The 18,639-nt window shown below is 43.8% G+C and overlaps 2 protein-coding genes across 6 annotated transcripts; both read right to left on the reverse strand.

The window, feature by feature from the left end:
* Window positions 1-701: 701 nt before the first annotated feature.
* On the reverse strand, window positions 702-13,207 carry atp6v0a2a (ATPase H+ transporting V0 subunit a2a). Of its 5 annotated transcripts, none has more exons than XM_037116674.1 (21): window positions 12,071-13,207; window positions 11,520-11,707; window positions 11,239-11,317; window positions 10,887-10,984; window positions 8,912-9,049; window positions 8,367-8,443; window positions 8,136-8,262; window positions 7,248-7,330; window positions 7,061-7,154; window positions 6,776-6,988; window positions 5,184-5,334; window positions 4,944-5,083; window positions 4,696-4,853; window positions 4,506-4,596; window positions 4,296-4,414; window positions 3,385-3,595; window positions 3,179-3,298; window positions 2,964-3,080; window positions 2,650-2,767; window positions 2,400-2,571; window positions 702-1,755 (listed from the first exon to the last, which is right to left on the reverse strand). In XM_037116674.1, exons 1-21 carry the CDS (start codon window positions 12,192-12,194, stop codon window positions 1,653-1,655), a joined length of 2,721 nt encoding a protein of 906 aa, XP_036972569.1. In that variant the 5' UTR covers window positions 12,195-13,207; the 3' UTR covers window positions 702-1,652. The 5 variants fall into 5 exon arrangements, with proteins under 5 accessions (XP_036972569.1, XP_036972568.1, XP_036972571.1 ...); XM_037116673.1 differs by having other exon boundaries at window positions 8,367-8,464; XM_037116676.1 differs by having other exon boundaries at window positions 8,367-8,464; window positions 11,826-13,206.
* Window positions 13,208-14,468: 1,261 nt separating this feature from the next.
* Window positions 14,469-17,013, reverse strand: nfkbil1 (nuclear factor of kappa light polypeptide gene enhancer in B-cells inhibitor-like 1). Its single transcript, XM_037116679.1, has 4 exons — window positions 16,600-17,013; window positions 16,403-16,515; window positions 15,340-15,451; window positions 14,469-15,256 (listed from the first exon to the last, which is right to left on the reverse strand). The coding sequence occupies exons 1-4, from the start codon at window positions 16,871-16,873 to the stop codon at window positions 14,667-14,669; spliced, it is 1,089 nt and encodes a 362-aa protein (XP_036972574.1). The 5' UTR covers window positions 16,874-17,013; the 3' UTR covers window positions 14,469-14,666.
* Between the last annotated feature and the right edge of the window lie 1,626 nt (window positions 17,014-18,639).

Here is an 18,639-nt window from a genome sequence, read left to right on the forward strand (position 1 = left end):
TACATTCAAGTTTTTTTTTCTTCTCCTCATTTTGAGAGAACCGAAAAATAAATGTTTATTCGTAAATTTCAGTCAGAGATTGCGCGATTAAAGACAAGAAGTCCGAAGTTTTATGTTATATTGCATCTGAGGGGCTCTCAGCTGCAGTGTGAGGTCACCGCCACCAGGGGGCACCGTCGCTGCTCTGTCACAGCTGCAGTGTGGATACAGCAGTGTATGGTGCTGGTGGTCTGGGACAATGCTCATTATAATGTGGTTAAGTGTTGTTCTATGTGTGAGGCATATGGGAACAACAAATTTCATTCCCTTGTGCAACTCTTTGTTGCAAAAAAACAGCAACAAATAAATGACCATGATACCTTTGTCAGCGATAAGTCAGACAGGAACACAGTAAAAATGCCTCTTTATATCATTAGTGTATGGTTTGTCAGTTTTTCCCTCTGTTAGTCTGGAGAATCGCATCATCAATCCAAGATGATATTAAAACCAAATGCCTGTTTGATCATAGAAAGTTGAAATTACAACTGGAAGAATTTCTCACAAATCAGAGATGATAAAGAACAAATGAGGCGAGTGCTGCACTGGGTCAGGTAGTAAAAATCAAGTTTCGTAACACTAAACAATCAGGAATGTTTTTCATATGAAAAAAACAAACCAAAAAAACAATGAACAACTAAATAAAAACACACTGGCACCGTAGCTGTATATGCTTGCGTTTCTTGAAACCTTTATTCAACACATCAAAATGGTAAAATATTAGACTCTTGTACAGACAATAATTTAAATAAATACCATGATTAATCATCATTAACGAACGCAACGAGCAGTATCATCAAAGAAAGACCTAAGGCTTCTTGATTTTTTTTTCTTTTTTTTTTCTGGAGTATCTGATATTTTTCCTATCGATTACAGGGGAGGTTAACTTGAAATAAATGCGCTAATAAGTAAATAAGCAAATAGCTAACGGTTGAGGATTATTTTCATTTGGCATCATCACAGTCAAAAGTGAAAACTTTTCATTGTACAATCATTTCTGCAAAGTGCTTTGTGACATTATGCCTCACAAAAAAAGGGTTGTAAAGTTTTTTTTTTATCCTTTCTTTAGATTTCGATGCCTGCGGGATTTCTCTCATCACGGAAAAAAACCCCAAAGGCATCTTCATATCATCATCCGAAATAAATCTCTATGGCACTACATCAGGATGCTTGATATGAACTTCAATAGTTGTAACATATTTGAACTTTACATTGCACTGTATAACTTGTTTATTTTAAATACCATGTCGTAAATCATACAAAACCAGTTTACACAGCACAAAGCAAAATGAAAGATCCACTCAACTGGTGTGACAAGTAGTGCCGAGCGACATCTCGCCCACAAAACTCAAATCATGAACGGAACGAGAGGAAATTTTTGAGCCTCTGTATACTCAGAGGTCTGCTGGGTACAGTAGTAAGGCAGTCAGCACAGCCGAGAACACTTTTAAAAATTGTCATGGTGAAAAACGTTGCTACAAGAGTGAGCTTCAATCCATTGTCTTGAAGGTTTGTTGTCGTTTATCACAGTGTGAATTCTTCCTGCTTCCGGCATCCGTCCCGATCATAGAAAGTCTGCCCTCCGCCCGTGTGCAGCGCTTCAGGGTCCGTAGTTTTTAAAGCAGGCCGTCTTGTTCGAAAACGGAGGGCAGGAGGGAGAAGTCGAAGGGCACGAACTTGACACCGGTCCCGTGGTAGAACTTGTTCTGAAACTCCACCCTGAAATTAAAGCGTGCGTCTCAATCTTAATGATGAAAGTACATTTGAAAGACTCGGCGTGCGATAATTAAAAAAGGCTTTACGTCTATTTAACTCATCAAGAACAGTCAAGGAAAGTTCAGAAAATGACCTGAATCACCCGGTCTTACAAAGTAGGAAAAGTTTTGATTGAGACTATAGCGTAATAACTGTACATTAGCTGAAAGGATAAGCTGCCTAATGGATGCTAATAGAACATAATAGATGTCGTGTTGTTTTGGTGACGGATCAATTGTTGGAGTGACACTTCAAGGCAACAACGCCTCAGATCCCCCCGCAGCCTGTCCAAAGTTGATATTTGCCGGATATTTGTCTTATTTAATAGGAAATTGAATGTCTGTTGGTTTTGGGACTTTCATTCCAAACAAAACAAGGAATTTTGAAGTCATCACCTCTAATTTTGGGAGACTGTGATTGTAATTTCCCACTATTTTCTTACACATAATCGACCAAAAGCTTCATCAGTTCACAGAGAAAATAATGGGCTAATTTCAGTGGACACAATCCTTCCTGATGTTTTAGTCTCACATCACAATGTTTATGTTATATCCTTGAACAGAGGGATGACTGTGAACGTCGGGAGCGGTCGGTGCAATGACACTCACCAGTGAAGTCGGAGGGCGTGAAGGAACGCCGACAGACCTTCCATCACCAGCAGGATGGAGACGGTGAGCATGGCGAAGAGGCCGAACACGGGGACCAGAAACACCACCCCGACTCGCGTGGTGATCCTCAGGCCCAGGCGCATCACCATGGACCACAACACCTCCGACAACTCTGAAGCAACACAAACAGTAAATCAATTTGCAAAGGAAAGTGTTCAAAGCAGAAGAAGAAGAAGAGGTCTGTACTCACGGGCGTGGGCCAGGCTGAGCGCCCAGAGACGCAGGTACGATGCGGTGTTGGAGATGCAGCCCAGGCAGTACTCTATGGTGTGGATGGCCTGGTACAGGAGCACGTCCGCAAAGTCAAACTGCAAATCAGTTAAAAAAAAAAAAAAAAAAAAAAAGTAAGATGTCACATCATATTCATACTAAGGAGATGAAGTTTAAAGGAACAGTCCACCCAAAAATGAAAATTCAGTCATTTAGGACGCTGTTTTGAAGTGAGAAGTTGTCCTTTAAAAATGTATTGAACATGTGAAGGCAGGATAGTGGTGGACCTCTGACCTCTTTGGGGAGAGCTTCTCTGCTGGTCACTTCATCAAGCCCCTCCTCTTCATCCTCCTCGTAGGACGGTGTTGTGGAATTGTCGTCCTCACTTACACGCCTCACCCTCTCATAACCCTGAGGTGACGCGACAGCAATGATGTTACTGACAGATGAAACCAAAGCTCATTACATTGCGCGTGTGACCATGTTTTGAATCTGGTGATGAGACCTACTCTGCGCCTGCGCAGGCCTTTGCCTCCTCGGTACAGCCAGTACAAGTAGAGAGGTTTTCCTAACAGCATCACAGGGACTGACAGCATCGCTATCAGGACTAAGAAGATCTGCAGCCCAGTCTGTTGGATCAAGATAACAAACGTGCGTTAACGGGGATCGAAATTCTTTTTTTTTTTTTCAGACGATACAATCGTCAAACACATACCTGTCCCGGGTAGAGAGGAGTCATGTCCTTCCCCTGCATGACGAACATGTTGATGAAGTGGATGAGGATGCTTGGAGCCTGGCTGGAGTCCCGTGCGCCATACGCCAGCCACTTGTAGAAAATCATGAAGACCAGGTAACCGAAGAGACAGAGCAGGAAGAGCAGCTCAGGAAGAAACAGCAGGTAGACATTGAATTTCTGTCGGAAGTGCCTGAAGGGAGACAACAAACGATGGGAGTAAAGAAAGTTATAAGTCCATGATATTAATGATCAGGCACCTTAATTAACAAACAACAACATGGTTTTAAAAAAAATGATATGTAGATGGAAGTTCTGTATGAGATATTTCCACGTTATCATCAATTAATCCCATTAACAGAACAGATATCTTCATCCGGAAATCTTTCTGACTTTTCCCTCCAGTCTGCGGCTCTCAGCCTTGAGTCCACTGGACTCTACCGAGAACATACATCAGAATAATTCCCATGAACAGCTGGGCGCTGCAGTTCTCTTGTAAATATAACTAAATCGGCAGTAAACTGTTTTTGTTGGGGGACTATTCTTAGAAGCAGTTCTGGCGCTCTAGAAAGTATTTATGGCAGTGGGATTATGTGGGATTGACTCAAACATAAACTACAGTGCCTATGGTCATGGAAAAGAAGGGATATGTCACCCAGTGGCATGTAGCACGGCTGACTGATGGGTTTTTAGCCACACTAGCAGCACTGCTCTCTATATATGTATATCTCAGCAACTATCTAAAAGATTGTAATGGGATTTGGTACTGTCATGTGGAATACTAATGACTTTGGTGGTTCTCTGACTTTTTCTATGCAGCGGCAGGTCAGATTGTGACATGCCTGACACTGATGGAGGCTGATAAGTAAAAGTGCAAGGTACTTCTCACTCACAGGTGATTGAAGACACTCAGCACCACTCCAAAGCTCATGTGGATGACCCCGATAACAACTGACATCTTCATCTTGTAGGAGTTGAGGAAGGACAGTCGGTTCACCGCCATGTTCCAGATCTGATGGCATATTAAAAAGCGTCTCAGCGCAAATGATACGAGGATGAGTCCAATTATGTCAGGAGAGTAACATCTGAGTGCATTTACTCACAGGATCGATGCCAAATGGATACGGACCGCTGAAAACACCGCTGACATTAGGGTCTAATGTGAGCAGAGCGTTTGTTTGGAGGGTTTTGTTTCTGCGATGTGAAAGAGAGGTGCGCATCAGTCATAAAAACACATCAACACATAAACCACGATTCTGTTTTCAGAGTGCGTTTTATTTCCTGATAACTCACGTCCACTGCTGATTAGTGAACATGGCCTTAACGCTCCAGCCAGAGCCGAATATGTTGAGGGACTTGGAGAAACAGTCATTGTATATCAGGCCGGTGTAAATGGAGAAGAGCCCCATCATCAGGATGATGTAACGTCCGCTGAAGAACGTCGCCCATATCTAGGACCGACAGAGACGCCGCTATCAGCTTAAACTAATTTACTGCCATCGGTCTCTGCATTATGGATGATTGGGGCGGCTCGTTCCTACCTCATTACTGGACCGCTTCTTCTTCTGATTCTTTTCCGTCAGCACCATCCACAAGGCGAAGAGGCTCATTACCATCCCGTGGCCGAGGTCGCCGAACATCACAGCAAACAGGAAGGGGAACGTGATGATGGTGTAGGGAGCTGCCAGTGAGAGAAACATGCCGTTCTTGACGGACTTCTCCAGAGAGAGAAACACTAAAGAATACGTTTGTTCTGTAGAGGACGGAGTGTGAGTTCTTACCTGGGCTTACCTCGCGATAGTCCCCCACCCCGTAAGCCTCCACGATGCTCTGAAAGCCGGATGTGAACTTGTTGGTTCTCAACAGCGTGGGCGGAGTGTCGGTGCTCGGGATGCGGTTCACGAAGGACGGCACGGTGGCATCACCTTTTCTCTGTTGGAAAAAAAAAGGACACCACGGAAATCAGTGATGTATCAACCGCTGGCACATCGAGAAGCTTTTTCTGGATCCCGTGTCAAACATTCACAGGTTTGAGCGGTTCACTGAGCGGAAAGTTCGTCTCTAGCGCGCTCTGGGCGAGAAATCTCATCTGAAAACAGCCAAGCATGCAGCCATATACGCAGAAGGATTTGCTGGCATATACTGAAGTAAACACTAACTGTGGCAACAACAAATGATGCAGCCAATAATGCAAAAAAAACCAAACCAAAACAAAACAAAATACAACAGATGGAGTGGCTCGGGACAGGGAGTCATCCCAAACGCCTGCTGCCAGTATCGATGCGAGAGAATGACAAACACGTCTTAGGGACGCAGCTACAGCCCCTAGCAGCTGATAAGCAACGGCAATTCAATTAAGAGGCAAAAAATGAGTCTTATAATTAGCTCAAGAGGGCAAACACCCCTCTGAAAAAAAGGTTGTTTTCTTACTGCTGAATTCATTTCTAAGGCTATGAAATCAGGCGGCGACATTGTTGCTTTGTGTCACGAGAGGCCGCTCTGGTGCATCAGATCAAATGTAAGAAGGTAGATTGTTATTTCCTTCAAAACCAGAGTTACAAGGTGCTTAACAAGCGAGATAGACAAAAACGAGAAATATAACCAAGCCCTATTGAGACAAAATTAGGTGTTGCGGCAAAAAACACCAGTCCTCTTATTAATTTTGAGTGTGTATAGTGGGTTTAAGGCTGCGTCTGCGAAGATCACAGGGGTCGCCTGCAGTGAAAAGTCGAAAAAGAATCATCTTTTGTAGAAAAGCGACCCAGCATCCCCCAATCACACAGGCCACGAGCTGGTAAACAGTATTGTTGTGAATGCAGTTTTCACTAAATGTATGAAATGACATTATAAATAAAGCTTACAGCCTCTCTTATCTACGGAAGCTGTTGCTTGACATGACACACTCTCTGTCAGGGTGAAACAGACGCTGTCACGTAGGGCAACAAAAAGACACATGCACAACACTTCAGAGGTCCGCCGAAATCGCCCAGAGTTTCTATCGTGTTGCTTGGTGCCTCAAACAACACCGTGCTGCCAGGGGAACGCACCGGCATTGAAGGAGGAACACAAACTTGCTGCGGATGGATAAAGCCTCTCTGGAGCTGGGACACAGAAACTGAGCTCTTTCCAGGCGGAGTTCACCGACCAAATGAAGACTCCTACACTAATCACTCCACTGCCTGAGTTGGTCTGAATGCAGCCTTAAGCCTGGACTCTGGACCTGTGCACAATATTTGAATGTCAGATCTAAGGGGGTCTTTGGCAGAACTAGCTTGGATCGCCCTCCCTCGAAAATTAGAAAATGCTGTATTTGATTTGATATTTCATCCTGATCACAGAATAATCAGCCCTGACACGTCTTCCTCTTACTCACCGAGCCCTCTTCCAGAGCCCCCCGCAGGTTTGCCAGGTCACTGACGGGACACCACACCTCGGCGATCAGACACTTGTTGGTGACGTCGAAGCTGCAGAGGTTCAGGATGTGGTAGATGGCCTTCATCTTTTTCACCTGCACCACCCAGGTGTAGGCCGACTCCGACGCCTTCTGCAGAACCTGCCTCAGGTAGTCCTCAGTGCGGTGCAGCACCTGGAGGAACACGCCAGTTAGCACAGACTCACTGAGAACGTGTATGTGTGTCGAACGTTTCTCGAGCCCTACGTTGTTGAGGTCTTGGATGCGTGTCCGTAAGCTGTCCAGCACATCGGCCCGCTCCTCGTCATTCTCAGGGTGGGGATAAAGGTGGCAGTGGTAGCTGAGGGCGACATAGACAGGCAAGTATGCAGGTATTGAAGGAGAATGAGCACAGGTGCAGGAAGGTGCAGTCATGTGATGGCGTCGCTCTTACCAATCGCAGATCTTTTGAACTTTCTGTCCGATCTGGTCTCCCCAGAAGGAGATGAGAAACACAACGCTTTTGCTAATCTCGCCCTGAAACAACACAGATGAAGCACGCTGTTACTCATCGAGCCCCGTACTTTACCTTAATCCAGTGTGAGTAGTTATTGTTCTTTGTGCCAACAAAAAGAACTCTTTAGCCAAATGAACAGTAACACATCTGTATGTAAGCCTTATTGTTTGATTCTGCCCTGTCTCTACACAGCATGGATGATGAAAGCATTTCCAGCTGCTTACACATCTGCCGACCGAGCTGATAAATTATCTCGTTATCTCAAGAAATTGGCCTTTTGTTATCTCCAGATAAATCAACCCATGAGCAAAACAAGCTATATCATACTCAAATGACAACATCATTGTAATAATGATCTTCAAATAGGTTATCAAAAATAATCACTGCAAGAACAAGTGCTCTCGGCTGCCATAGATGTGTCTTTTACATGTATTTACAAGCAGTCTTTGGCTGAATGCAGATGCCTGCTGCAGAGAACACCGGGGAGCAGACGCTGACATTTCAGCCATTACCGACTTTATCTACAGAAGCTCTGACCTGCTTCGGTGATGTTCTTCATTTCAGCCAGCAACAGTCGGCTAAAAATATCTACTAATCTGTTTTATATTGCTCTTTTCTAAAAGCATGAATAAAATTAAAAAAAAGATCGAGCAGATTTGTGAGGTTAAAGCTTCACAAATCTGTCTATTTTGCCAATCAAAAAAGGGGAACAAGCTACTTGAACCTCTTCCTTGTGGATGAAGTGTGTCAGATTGTTGGACTTACATAAAGCCTCGCGTCAATCATAACCTCCCGATTCAAACGTCTCTGTCCAGTCTGACTCACCGTGTCGAGATCAGCAAGGTTCTCATCCACCTCCGCGTAGCTGAGGATGGTGTAGCCTTTACACACTCTCCACAACATGCGCTCGAAGGCCTCCACCTTCACCCGCTGGATGAGGCCCGACACGAACCTACAGCCAGGAGAGGTCGCATCAGGTTTGAGGGTTCATTTCCTAATCTAGATACTCTTAATGTCCTGCTTCACGGGGGTAAATGTCACGTTTTTGCAGCTCACCCCAGCTTGGCTCCGAGTCTTTGCATGCCGGTGCATCCCGTCACCGAGTCCGTCTCCATCGTGGGGAATTCTTCATACTGGGGACCAAGAGCCTCATGCTAATTATAAAAAGGAGCATGTTTCATTCACGACAGCTTACAGTTAATTGTGCCTTTACATGGTTCTGATCTACACAAAGCCGACGTGACTTTAACCTGCTGGAATGTGATGTTTAGTCTCACGTCTTCTCATTGTCGCTGTGTCGCTTTTTTTTTGTTTAAACGCGGCGGCCTGGATGAGTCAGGTGCTGCTGGTAACAGCTGCATCGCGGCCGAGCCATTAATTAAAGTCGGCACTAGTTCCACCTCTGTCACCCGGTGAAACAAAAAACGCGTCAGTGATAAGAAAACAAGAGGTGCGGGGAAGCATCTTGAGGCCTGAGATGTGCTGGAGCTGGTTTGTGGAAAATAAAAGCAGCGTGTGACAGTCGGTCAGTGTGTGTGTGTGTGTGTGTGTGCGTGTGTGTGTCCGTGTGATAATGTGGAGCTGAATGGAAACACACTCACTCTGGAGCGGCTGTGTATGAAGGTCCGCGTGATCTTCAGCATGTGCGTGTACTCGGTGAGCTCCAGGAGGTTCCTCTGCAGCTTCTCTTTGTTTCGGGCCACCTCGCTGAGCTCCATCTCCAGCCGCTGGAGCTGCTCCTGAACGTCAGCACAGAGCGAGCGGCAGCTTAGGACACTTTTTTTTAAAAACATCAAATATATTCACTGTAGTAAGATAGATAGGTTGCTTAATCCACATAGGGTAGACAAAAACCCTCCAGATGAACGTAATTGCAACAAACTTTCTGCCAAAATGGGTCATGTAGGTCGAATGGATCACTTTACTTTGGACTTTATGTGTTTACAGTGTTTTGTCATTCCTGGCCCGACACAAAAAGGTCAAATATAACTGTATGTTTTTCTAACATATTTTTTATATGCAACATGAAATGACAAAAGTAACTCTCAGGATCTAAAGATATAGTTTTTTATAAAAAATGTAACTGAATAAAATAACAATACAAAAGGAAAGTCATATGCACACTAGTACTCCAGTTATGGTCAGTATTCTGGTGATACGTTGTGCATTCTTATCCTTGTTTCAGACGCCTGCATGAACCAGAGATGGGGACTTGAGACGTGATGACTTGAATGACTTGTCTTTTAGTCTGGCTGTCGGGATTCTACTGTTTAGAAAGCAATGAGGATCAAATATTGTTTTGAGTGAGAAGACTTTAATAGGGTTTTGTAAATGTATTTGTCTTTTGTGTGATTACATTTATCTTGTTAAATAACAATAATTATGATACACATTCCATTTATTTTCATACCTATGGAACAGGTTAGGTCAATTAGCCACTTGAGTCATTATTAGTCAACAGGGGTGTCAGGTTTTTGATTCTAAATTGAAAAACCATTCATTTTATATCACTGACATCCAAAGCAGGATTGGCAGTTGTCCCAGTATTTTTCCTCTTCACCTCAGCCTACTTGCAGGTTTTTTCCAAAGAAACAAAACACTTCAAACAATTCAGTGTGACACGACCAGCTCACCGGTTGCCTGCAGCTGCATCTTCAGAAACTGTAGAGGATGAACCAGTCTTTATTGATTTGCTCAGTGAGATGATTTACCTTTGAAACAAACTTCAGGGCGTAAAACCAGTGATGACTGGTTGATCTAGACACAACGGTATTACCGTCAGTGCTGCAAGAAAGCTTTAAATCGTACTACCTTGTATCCTGTCTTTACAAAGACCAGATTCTGCCGGTCAGACTGCAGTATCCTGGAGAGGGCTTCACTGAGGACTTGACCCAACCTGTGACTTGACTTTCCCCACAGGAAGTTGGCACTACTTGCCTGAGGCTTGTCACATGTCTGGTATGAACTTTTCTCCCAGTTTAGTGAAGCCTGCATGTTAACCAGACTACTGTAGCATATAAACAACTCCTGCTAATCATTCTCCAGCATGTGTGCTACTTATTCTGTAGCAGTCGGTCAGAAAAACTAACAAATAAGTAGGAAAAATGACGCAATGATGGGCCACATGCTGAAAGGAACATGAAAGTCAGCGACACAATGGATCAGTCTGGACGTCTCTCTCATCCTCCATTACTGATGATTACATGGAGGCGCTAAAGCTGGCAGAGTGCAGGCAGCCGGAAACTAAACCGCGGTTCGTTTCCTGCAGAGATTTTATCTAGAAGTGATCTCCCAGTTTTCCAAAGACACCAAACATCACCAAGAAAAACCAGTTTCATTGCAGAGTTCGATGAAAAAGATGACACAGGTAAAGTGTACATCTGAATGTGGGCAGAACCAGAACACCACCACGCATGTGAACCCAGAATCTGACCGAGACTGGATTCGAAAGGTATCACTTTTTCTGCGCGCTGGTGCCCCTCTGTATTTCTTCCGCCCCTGCGCCTCAAACACTCGGAGTCCGCCACTGCTACACGGGCACCTTTATGTAAATGTGTGGATTAAACTGACACTTACCATGATCTCAAGGACTTGTCTGGGGGGAGGAGCGAGCGGGCTCTCATCCTCCTCTGGAACAGCTATGTTCGCCTTTTGGATCTCCCTCAAGAGGTAGCCTGCGTACACACACACACACACACACACACAGAAAACATGCTGATGGTTTGTTTCCTGGTAATTAATGCTGGGGTGTCAGAGGGTGCATCATCTAAAGCTCCAAGGGAACCATTATTACAGAACACACTTCCGTACCCTGATAATAAACTACCCCCCCCCCCCCCACACACACACACACATCTGTCCAGGTGTGTGCTTCCCGGTCACATGACGATGAACCCTCCCCAGGTGCCGCTGCTTGCTGCTGTCTTACCCAGAATCCTCTCCATCTCCTCGCATCTCTTGATTTCGCTGACGAAGCGCCGCTGGAACGAGCTGACACTCGGGTTGAGCTGAAACCAGAGGAGCACCACAGGTCAGGTGGCTGCAGGTTATACCGCAATGTGCAGCCACAAGGGTCCATCATGACACCTTTATTACAGTGACATACACGTTTGGGCCTATTTTTAGGGGCGCGCAGACTTTAGAAAAATGGAAAAAAAAAATATATATATATATATATATATGAGTGCTCCTGCCCCTTTTTCTACTCACATCTCGGAACTCGACCAGCCCCAGCTCCCCCAGCTCGCTGATGCAGTCATATTCAGAGCCGGACTGCAGGAACAATTGCGCCAAGCACATCTCCTCACTCCGAAACACCATCTTTATCTGCCACACAGACCTCCTCCTCCTCCTCCTCCTCCTCCGCCTGGTGATAATCTGCCTGTAGCCTACTGAACCTGCACAACGAGCCGTTCACCAGCAGAGGAAAAAATAGGACATCACAATATTCACCCCGAGTCGTCGCGTGGCTTTAACCCCCTTAACCAATTAACATCACCCCCGAGGATTAATTACGTCCGCTAACGGTGACGTTCAGAGGGGAGACCTGTCTCTCATTCCGTCTCTATACGCGTCGCATCGCTTTTTGTCTCCAGCAACAACAACAACAAAAAGAACAAAACAAAACAAAACAAAACAAAAAATCTTCCGACGTCTAGTGAAAAACCAAACTGAAAACAAAGACGGAAGCCTCCCTGACGGCGATGCACCTTCTGCACCGAGCGACGAGACAGAAAAGCGTCATCCTGTGGGCGCTTTACCTTGAACACCTGTCATCATCACCGCCGCGCGGATAGAAAGGAAAAAAAAACACACGGGAGACGACGCGACGCGGGCCGGACAGGAGCGAGCAACAGGAGAGGCAGAACCGGAGAGATAAACCATCAACCCGCCATGCAGACAAATGGGGCTGAAGGCAGCCTCGCGTTAAAATAAGCCACAGTCAGAAATAGACCACGGCCTTTATTCGCGCTACGTCGCCCGGCAATTGACACAGATTGCGTCTCCGGGTTGCCAGGTTTGGTTACAGCCGCGGAAACGTTCGAGTTTGCCTCGATGTAGGGGTGGACAGACACAGCTGAGGGCACGAATCATCTGTCCAACATCAGTTCTGCGATGCTCTTGAGCCTATACATATGTAGGAAACCCAATTCCTACGGTTATGTACACTTACAAATCAAAATCTTATTTTAAAAGATCATTATATATTTTTCACATTATATTATATGATATATTTGAGTCAAAAATTAGTTGTTTGACATTAAGTATTTTAAGAGCAATATTCAAATGTAAATTCAAGTTTGAAAATTGAAATAACATGTAATATAAACAACAAAGACTTATTTTCCATTCATGCAAGCATTGTAACTCATTTGAAATGAAAATCTTAACATCATGAAGCAGACTAGAGCTCTTGCAGCTGAAACAAAGGGCTTGTGAGACATGATAATGACTTTTCTATTCAAGAATGGATATACAATATTCAAAAGGCAAAACATTTATTTCATATGTTATGCATTTTGTCATGAACAAAGGAGAGAAAACAAATTATAACACACTTCGATCAGGCTGTATTTTGTCACTTGCCTCTTGGGGCTCACATATAGAACTATTTTGCATCTTAACACCTTCAGTGTTTGCTCCGGTCCATTCCACAGGGAAAAGTTTAGGCACCCCGACCATGGCCTATTCTGTATTATGATTTTATCAGCAAATGTGTGCTTTGACAGACCATCATTAGGCATCTCATTGAGATTGAATATATCCTTTTTCCAATGTGAGAGCTGTCCGACCTGCTCCCAAAGATTCAGACTATTTTCCAAATGATTCCAGGCAAAGGAGGACTATTATACAAAAGGATACTTTAATTTTATTTTTCAGGTAAAAGCAATAAAATAGATTTGGGCAACAAACAACTTGGTTGACTCTTTTGTCTGTTTTAACTTAAACTAGTGAAGGGCACTCTTCTCTAGAAAGGGGGTTAACTCACAAACCTGGCAACCAGCGCATCTTCATATTCTGTTCCATCACTGAAAGCGGGCCGACCATCTGCCCTTCTTTGTGTGTGAATTCCTTTATTTGGGGTATTTTATGCATGCGTGTTAATTAAGGCATGTTTAAGGAAAAAAAAATCTCATTATCCCTTTTAATGGACGTTTTAATAAACCCGCACGAGCATCTTGTAAAGACACAATATGCCGCTCTGCCGGTAGCAGACTCACATGACTCAACACAATGCCACTCAGGCTTACAGGACCAAGGATGTTATGACTTTTATTCTTTTTTAAATCAAGCTGTAAATAGAAACACTCTGTTGGAATTATTTCTGATGTCTTAATCCTGAAAATTCAAACTCACATCATCAAAATATCAATCGGATCAGATTGAGGTCACCACATTGAATTACATTAACTTTCTTCACACAGTTGTTTTTTACACAACTTGTTTTTGTTACACACACTGGGAACAGAAGTGATCGACTTCAAGGGGCAGAGGTGATCAGGGGGTCATGACCAAGAAGAGTTGCCGGCTCAGTTCCTGGACTGGATGGATGCATCTGTGCATTATCACCATCGGTTTGCCCTTGAGCAAGCAAGCCTCGATTGCTTACTGATCAGACTGAGATCGAAATTCAGCTGTATGAGTCTGGAAAACAAGAACTTTCCCCTGGATAAGTAAGAGCAATAAAGGTTAAATAAAAACTCAAAATGTTGCATTGAGGAGATTCACCTTTGCTGCTGCTGGAGCACACACCTGAGGAACATGCATGCATTAGAGCCCCCCTAGTACCTTTTCTGCATTAAACAGCTTCAAGGAACTTGATTCTTGCGTCCCCTGTGGACAAAAGCACTTCAATGAAACCAGGCCATAGTTAGAACCTCTTGGTGTGTGTGGTGATGTCAGACAGTATGAATAACTGCAGCTTTTGCTTAGTTGTATACATATGATTAAGGTTTTCAAGGAGGAGCTCAGTATGTGTTGTTTGCACTCAAGCTTTAATTTGAATGCATGCAAAGAGGCGCTGCCAGCTCTGATTTGTGTTTTTGCCGGGGGTCGGGTTTATATTTACATAAATGCTACTGGTGCTGTTCATATGAATGGATGTCAGCTGATGAAGGTCTGAGGACAGAAACACTGGAAATAAAAAGACAACAAATGATCGAGACTGAGCTGGACTGTTTATTTCACATTAATGTAACTACTTTTGTCTTTGCACCGTTACAATACTGACGTAAAAAAAAAACGGTCCAATGCCAACTTAGCTAGCTGTATGGGAGGAAGAGTGGATTGGTGCATCCCAGCTTACAGAGTTTACAATTATTTATAGAAATCATACAACATATGATTTGCATCAGTTCAAGTCCTCAGACTCTGGGCCAGTCTGTTGAGCTCCTGTGACAGAGCTGTGACCGTGTCCAGGATCCTCTGCTTGTCCTTCTCCTCCAACCGAGCTTCACATCTCTGGGCAAACTTATCAGGATGCCACAGCGTTTGCTGCTTCCGGAGAATTTTACGAAACACCGGCACGTCCTTTCGGTCCACGCCGTGCAGCATCACATCGACCATCTCCTGCACCGTTCCTCGTGGAGCTGGCCAGGGGATGTCGTTGTAGCCCAGCTTTGCGCTGCCAGCCGACGAGCCGGCGTTAAAAGTAGCAGCGCAGCCTTCCTCGTACCTGCGCTTCTTACCCAGCCGAGTCTCTTCTTCTTTACGCGCCGCTCGTGCCAGATACTCTTCGTGCTCCCTCTGCAGCCTCTCATGGAGCTCTCTGTTGCTTTGCTCTTCCTGCTCCCTCTCCTGTTTGCTCTTCCTTCTTTTCCACCCAGAGGACGACGCAGCCAGTCTCTGAGCTTCGGCGTGCTTTTTATCGAAATACTCTCTTCTGATGCGATCAGCCCAGTCCCCGAAGTCTGCATCATCGTCATCAACAGCAAGATAATCGTCGGCTGTGAAACAAACACAGCAGTGTTACTTTCAAGCAAAGAAAGTGGAAACTAAAGACAAGATTAAAAGATATGTTTAAATTTACCATCATATACTCCAAAGGTTTCATTGAATTCATCCTCGCATTCACCAAACAGCTTCTCCAGCCACTCCTTCTCAGGGTCTCTTTCAGAAGGACGGCTCATGTTTCCCACAGTCTGTGAAGAACACGAGGAAATCATTAAACCACACTGATATGAATGAAAAACAACAGCTACCTGGGAGGTACTAAATGATAAATTAAAATAATGCCAAAAAAAACAACCAAAACATGCTAAATCACTGGTATGATCTGATATTCACATATTCTGATGTTCATTCAGCTTCTCTGAAAGCAAAACAGTTCTTATACTCAAATTAGTCATCGAGATGTAAAGATTTAACAACATGAAAAACTTATATGTAGAAAAAACATTAATTTAACAGAATCCCTGCCCACTTGATGCATATAAATGAATGTATAAAGTAAATTAACAAACTTTAACTGTTGATCTTTCATAGTATAAGCTAATCACTCAACATGAATCATTGATACGTGTTGTATCCAGCTTTTAGTTACTTAATGGTCAATTTACATACATCAGTTAGTATTAAAATAAATTACTTAAGATTTTTCGACCAAAATGACCAAATATTCCCTAGTGTCAACCTTTTGTATGTCCTCTCAAACGTAATAATAATGATTAACATGGTCAAATTTGATTCATTACTCGTTTTGTCTATAAAATGTCCAACCCAGTTCCCCAGAGCTTGAGTTTTCACACAAGCAGAAAAGATATTCAGTTTATAATGATTGAAACTAATGCAAATCCTGAGAAATGTTATTTTTTTCTGTATTTTATGGGGTCATGCTTAGAAACAAATTTGGCAAAATCTTGATAATTTAAATATCTGAAGACAATTTTGAGTCAATCAATCAATTAATCAACTACTTCTTTCAGCTCTATAATAAAATATAGTTTCAACAGAGATGAGGATTTGGGCTTGTTAAAAGGCAAATGTGAAGTGTTGAATGACCATTAGTTAGCAGCCATACACTTTGTAGTAACAGCCAACACACCTGACCATCACATCGTTACATCTCACGTTATATGAATGTCTTTTGTCACCTCTTTCTGTCTCAGCCAGTTCAGCAGGTCTTCAGGTGTGACTCCAGCACTGTTGGGAACAGTCAGAGCTTCTGGGCAGCTCTTCTTCAGGGGGACAACCAGGTCAGCATAGGCTGAAGCAAAAACAAAACAAAAGCCAGAGTAAAACAACTAACATTTAACCTTTATAATTCACCCTCTTCCTCTGTCGTTGTTACCTGTTTTCCCGTGTTTAAGAGCCCTGTTAGCTGCGGTGTGTAACGCTGTGTCTCCTTTTCGGTCCCTCTGGAGGACATCGGCTCCGTGTTCGAGCAGCAGCCGCAGCACGGCGTCGTCTCCCAGGCAGCAGGCCAGGTGCAGCGGGCCCCTCTCCCTCTTGCCCTGGGAGAAGTTCACGTCCAGGTCCCGGTGCTTCCGCAGGTACGACTTCAGCTTTAGCAGGCTGCCCTCCTCCACGTATCTCCACACCCGCTTCTGCTTGCGAGACACCATACGGACCAAAAAACAGACAAGAACACGAGACTCGCGACGACAAAATGAGCTGGTTTTGTGGGTAAACAACGTTAGCTTCCTCGGCCTTAGAGCTTAGCATTAGCATCGGCTAACCCGGACCGCCTTCTTAATAACTCCGAAGATAGCGCCAGCTCGGACAGAAAGGTTCCGGGGGGCAGAATTGTTCCGCTGTTGTCACTAGGTGTCAGTGTTGACCATCTTTCATAGTTAGCCATTAATTGATAAAGTGAACCTGTGTTAACATGCCACTGTATTGACTCAACAGCACACTGTAGCTTGACAGGATGCCCTGAAATACCATATGTTTTCCTTCCTTCTCTTTATATTGTGAAAACAAAGGCCCACTATTCATCCTACACTGAACACTGGAAGAGTGCACAATAATGATGATTCTTAGTTGTTCAGGACTCTGTTGCTGTCCTCTACATGGGTAATTAGTCAGTATTCATAAGCTGTCCCTGCTCCTTTTGGGTTTCTTGGCCTTCGCCCCCTTTAGACATGCCACCTGACAGGGAGATGTCATGTAAAGAGATATCTGTGTGCTTCTCTCTGTCTGTGTATGTCAGGGTTTACCTTGGATAGTGAATAATAATAAATCATTCTTAGTTGTAGGCTTCAAGGGCTTCATTTTGTGTAGGTGACATCGTTGCACATGTTGTAGGGTTTTATGGTGTACCGTTCCTGGGTTAAAACTTTGCACCATAATCAGCAGCAGCTTTAACTTCAGGTGCTAATGGAGAGAAAACTTTATCTTATTGGTTTATTTAAATCTTTGGTGCATGCTATGCTTCAGAACATTTTTAACATGACATAATGTTTTGAGTTGATGGGATCAAAACCCTCCCCAGCTTTCCCAGCTCACTGAAATGTTTTTTGGGTGAAACCTGCACATCCCATTAAAAATCTCACTGGTTCAGAGTCAGAATTTGAAAAATGTAAATGGACATGCGGGGCAGTATTGAAGCAACCTGAACAACTGCTGCATCTGCCAAGTTCCCTAAAGTTGATATGACTCATGTTTAGTGCGAATGATCCTTCTTGCATCACAATTGTCATTTTCAGTGAAAAAAACTATTGAAATCACGATGATTTGACATATGTAGGGGTCTGTATCAAAAAACAAGTTTTTCTTACATCTGGAGAACACGGTCTGTTGGTCAGATGGCGTCATTACGCATTTAACCTTTATCAAAAGATTGCAGCTTCTGTTATCTGGATATCACACATGGCCATATTGTAGATTTGATACTATTTTTGATTAACTGTGCAGCTCTACTCTATGTGGTGCTGCAAAAGTCGCAGTGGTCTTCACTCATGATATATTTGACTGTTGTTGAAAAATTAACCCAGAATTTTAATTTTTATTTGGCCCATACTGTGTTTTGCACCATAATCCCAAGAGCACACAGAGAAAGAGAGAGAGTGTGTGTGGCAGCAGATTGTTGTTACAGAGACCCTCAAGAGGTGGCTGCCAAAACAGAGGACAGTTGGCAAAATGTTTGCATTACTAACACAAGTCTACAAAATCTGCTCAGCCTTAGATGATGACCATCATTAGTCTAATATGTGGCAAGATTAAAGAACAATTTGACATTATCAGCTGCACCACATGCATCAGTTTAATCTGTCGCATGCAGCCTCTCTGGTCGTTGCTCTTGCGTAATTTCTTGCTTGCAGGCGCAGCTATCTTTACCTGCGACGCTTAAATCCGTGCAGCTGAGCTTCTGAACTGGCTCGGTCCTGCT

The sequence above is a fragment of the Acanthopagrus latus genome, chromosome 12 (genome assembly GCF_904848185.1).
Source record: "Acanthopagrus latus isolate v.2019 chromosome 12, fAcaLat1.1, whole genome shotgun sequence".
NCBI lineage: Eukaryota > Metazoa > Chordata > Actinopteri > Spariformes > Sparidae > Acanthopagrus > Acanthopagrus latus.

Bases quoted from the DNA above. Each gene is read 5' to 3' on its own strand.
- atp6v0a2a (XM_037116673.1), bottom strand. From the start codon at position 12,194: ATGGTTTATCTCTCCGGTTCTGCCTCTCCTGTTGCTCGCTCCTGTCCG. The intron at 5,335-6,775 runs GTGAGTAAGAGG...TTTTTCCAACAG, and splicing joins GGGCTCTGGAAGAGGGCTCG to AGAAAAGGTGATGCCACCGT. The intron at 3,081-3,178 runs GTAGGTCTCATC...GCGTCACCTCAG, and splicing joins AAGGCCTGCGCAGGCGCAGA to GGTTATGAGAGGGTGAGGCG.
- nfkbil1 (XM_037116679.1), bottom strand. From the start codon at position 16,873: ATGGTGTCTCGCAAGCAGAAGCGGGTGTGGAGATACGTGGAGGAGGGC. The intron at 16,516-16,599 runs GTAACAACGACA...TTTTTGCTTCAG, and splicing joins TCTTAAACACGGGAAAACAG to CCTATGCTGACCTGGTTGTC. The intron at 15,452-16,402 runs GTGACAAAAGAC...TGTTCTTCACAG, and splicing joins ACTGGCTGAGACAGAAAGAG to ACTGTGGGAAACATGAGCCG.